Source organism: Carassius carassius, chromosome 30, assembly GCF_963082965.1.
Source record: "Carassius carassius chromosome 30, fCarCar2.1, whole genome shotgun sequence".
In the NCBI taxonomy this organism is placed as follows: domain Eukaryota; kingdom Metazoa; phylum Chordata; class Actinopteri; order Cypriniformes; family Cyprinidae; genus Carassius; species Carassius carassius.
Genome location: NC_081784.1, coordinates 30,705,915 through 30,709,764, shown reverse-complemented (window position 1 = coordinate 30,709,764; position 3,850 = coordinate 30,705,915). Strand labels below are relative to the sequence as shown.

Below are 3,850 nucleotides of genomic sequence, written 5' to 3'. Positions count from 1 at the left end.
GGTTTACCCGCGCTCATAATACTAGCACAGAATCAGTTCAGAATCAATCACCAAAAGAATCAGTTTGGTTCATGCGCTCTGTGTGTCGGTCTGCTTGACGCTGAATCACACATGCGCAGTATCATCAGTTCCTCGGTTCACGAATCGGACACGTCTGACAGAAACGGTTCTTGACTTGTGAACGAGTCAGTCTATTTTTCGTTATCTGGCTCGGCTCGGTGTTCATCTTCAGTTCTCTCTTCACAGCAGTTCAGTCAGTGTACTGTTCGAGTAAATGAATTACAACGGGATATTGGTTTGTTTGAACTAAGAGGGAGTGTCAGCCACATTAAAAAAGTTAACAGCTTAAGTCATTTGTGGATTAATGCGTATTGGAGACGCGAACTGTTTAAAACGATTCAGTTCGATTTGGTGAACTGGTTCAAGAAGATCCGGTTACATCGAATGATTCGTTCGTGAACCGGATATCACAAACTGCTTTGTTTTGAACTCTCTCACAACAGACACGGAAGAGAAGACAATGCTGAATAAAGTCGTAGTTTTTGCTATTTTTGGACCAAAATGTATTTTCGATGCTTCAAAATATTCTAACTGACCCTCTGATGTCACATGGACTACTTTGATGATGTTTTTCTTCCCTTTCTGCACATGGACAGTAGACCGTACACACAGCTTCAATGGAGGGACTGAGAGCTCTCGGACTAAATCTAAAATATCTTAATCTGTGTTCTGAAGATAAATGGAGGTCTTACGACATGAGGGTAAGTTATTAATGACATCATTATGATTTTTGGGTGAACTATCCTTTTAATGCAAAGCCAAAGTAAGAACATATTATAATTGTTTAAAACACGCAAAGTATGATTGCCAACTGTTACTGTATTTAAACAACATTCCATATTAAATCCATACAGAAAGCAGTTTATCGTGTCACACTCAGTTTAGGGAGCTAATCACTCTCACTGTAAAAAACACAAGAGCACCCTTAGTTAAAACTGTAATAATAACATATTCGTCAAACTCTTCTGTGTATATTTGTATTTGCGCTCTGGAGAGCATCAGATGTTTCTATTTACAATGTTTGCAGCGTTGAGCAGTGTAGCTAATCACAGACACGTCCACTGAACCGATGATCTGAGATCAGTTACAGGCTCAGTGCATCTGACATTAGAAAAGGAGCACTCTCTGCATACATACTAGACAACCTCTAATGCAGTCAGAATTTGAATAAATATATATTTTTTTCATAATGCTAAGAGGAACTATGTCCCCTCACTAATGTTCAGCTATAGTTTATTTATTCTATATAAATACCAAAATTAATCTCAGACATGAGATTGCTTAATCCATTCATACTGTATAAAAATTAATTCTAAAAAGAAATGTATTTGTATGTGAAAAGAATAAACAAAGCAAATAATATGTTCACATCTCTCTCTCTCTCTCTATAGATATATATTATACACAAAGGCTAAATAATAGCAGAAATATTTTGACTGTCCTTTATACTGGGCTGCTTATACTTTATTACCATTATAATTATATAATTATGACAACATTACAATATTTTTTATCAGTTTACAATGTAATACATTTATCATAATGAAATAAAATCTTGACCTCATAATGTAATAACAATTATAACATTTTGAGAAAAATTGTTACATTATGAACATTTTATTACAATAATTACATTGTGTGCAGTTATTAAATTCTGAGTTGCTGCACAGTTGTCTATGCAGAGAGTGAGGCGCATAGTTTTCCTTTCGGTCTGTGACACTGAAGTGTTCATGTGAATCTGTTGAGGATGAACTGCAGCTGCAGGGAGGAGCAACTCACCACGAAAACCAAAAGTGAAAGACAAACTGAATATAACTCTGGGGATTTCCTGACATGTTCGTATCAGGAGTATTATTTGTTAAACTTTTATACTCTGTCTTTTTTCTTTGGAGTCAGTAAAGATGGCAGAGGGATCTTTCTCAGCTACAGGTGTGAAATATTTTCATACATATTCAACAGATTAATTCATATAACTATATAACTGCAATTAATGTAACCTACTGTATTTGTATTATTTAATGAAAGTGTGAGAAGCATTAAAGAGTTACCACAGAAAGCTCCCTCTCTATGCAGATTTCACAAACCGTTTTTTAATTGACGCAAATGCAACAAGATGTAAATGTAAAATTCAACTCCATAAAGATTTATGTTTTATAACAGTGTTTATTCCACATTTGATGTCCTTGGAAATACAGTTCAGAGTCCTGAACTAAGACTCATTTAAACACTTAGCAAATAACTATTAGCTTGTTTGTGAAACACAGACATTATTGTTCTCATCTTGCTCTTAGACTGCATGACCTGATGCACTGTTCCATTATTATTATTAATATTATTTTATACATCAGAGATGTCAGAGAGCAGCTCCAGAGAAGAGGATCCAGTGATCCTGATTCTTCTGATCGGCAGAAAGGGTTCTGGGAAAAGCTCATCTGGAAACACAATACTGGGAGAAAAGAGGTTTAAAGTAGGTTTAAAGCATGAAGCTGAAATTCATGAGGAAGTAACTCAGATCAGAGGGAAGCAGGTCTCTGTGATTGAGTGTCCAGATCTACTGGATCCAGATCTGAATGAAGAGCAGCTGGAGATGATGAAAGAGCAGCTGGTCTCTGGATGTTCAGCAGGTCTCAGTTCAGTTCTGCTCACTGTTCCTCTGGAGAAACCTCTGCAAAATGAGCAGGAGATCCTGGATTGTATCAAGTGTTTGTTTGGTCCTGAAGTTCAGAAATACATCATGATTCTGTTCACACATGAATGTGAATCGGATCAAACCATTGCTGAACCTCAGACACAACACGATCATGCAGACCTCCAGTGACTGATGACTGAATGTGGGGGAAAGTTTCACTGTTTCAATAACAGAATTAAATCAGACGATCAGATACAACAACTACTGCAGAAGATTGAAGGAAAGATGTTGGAGAACGGAGGGAAATTTATCATGAAACAATTAAAGAGGAGTAACAGCAAGGCCAATCTTGTCAATTGTAAGTTGTTTTGCTGTTTAAATGACTTTAATAATACAAACATATGGAAGTCACCCGCATTTCACACTGATTTGACCATTTTATTGGAGATTTGATCTTTCTAGTTTCAGGAGAGTCTCCAGCAGCAGATCCAGATCTGTGATTCCTAAGAGAAAAGACCAGGGGTCTCATTTATAAAACTATGCGTAGGATCTTTACTAAAAGTTTACATGCGCCCAAAAGCCAAAAATGGCGTACGCCAAAAAATATTCCGATTTATAAAACCGTGCGTACGCACACCTGTAAGCAATGTTCCCTTTATAAATCACAGATCACCCGCAGATGTGCGTACGTGAACCAGCCTCATATCCCGCCCTGTACACGCCCATTTTTAACCATAAATAGTCAATGCAAATCACCTCATGATTGCTGATCAGCATGTAAATGAGAGTGGAATCCCATATATACCTGGAAAACTGGCATGCGACCCGCCAATTAATTAATCCAAGAAAGTGAAAACGTGCATTTCTGTTAGCCTAATTTTAATAATGGCGACAGGTGAGAAAAGAGGAAAAAAACGTAATTTCTCAGATACTGAGATTGAAACACTTGTAGGGGAGGTGGAGGCTCGGAAAACTGTGTTATTTGGTGGCCACAGCAGTGGGGTCACTAATAAAAAGAAGCAGTGCGAGTGGCAAAGTATTGCTTCTGCCGTCAATTGTGTCAGTGGGACAGAACGGACAGTTGCAGAATTAAAGAAAAAATGGTCCGACCTGAAGGTATACAAATTTTTTTTTTACCAACATATTACATTTGTGTTTTAT

At 37.2% G+C, this 3,850-nt stretch overlaps 1 protein-coding gene across 1 annotated transcript; it reads left to right on the top strand.

The window, feature by feature from the left end:
• Positions 1–1,865: 1,865 nt before the first annotated feature.
• On the top strand, positions 1,866–3,209 carry LOC132111032 (GTPase IMAP family member 9). Its single transcript, XM_059518208.1, is given in 3 exon segments — positions 1,866–1,989; positions 2,409–3,047; positions 3,152–3,209. Coding segments are annotated over 3 exon segments (705 nt in total). The 5' UTR covers positions 1,866–1,961; the 3' UTR covers positions 3,190–3,209.
• Positions 3,210–3,850: the final 641 nt, after the last annotated feature.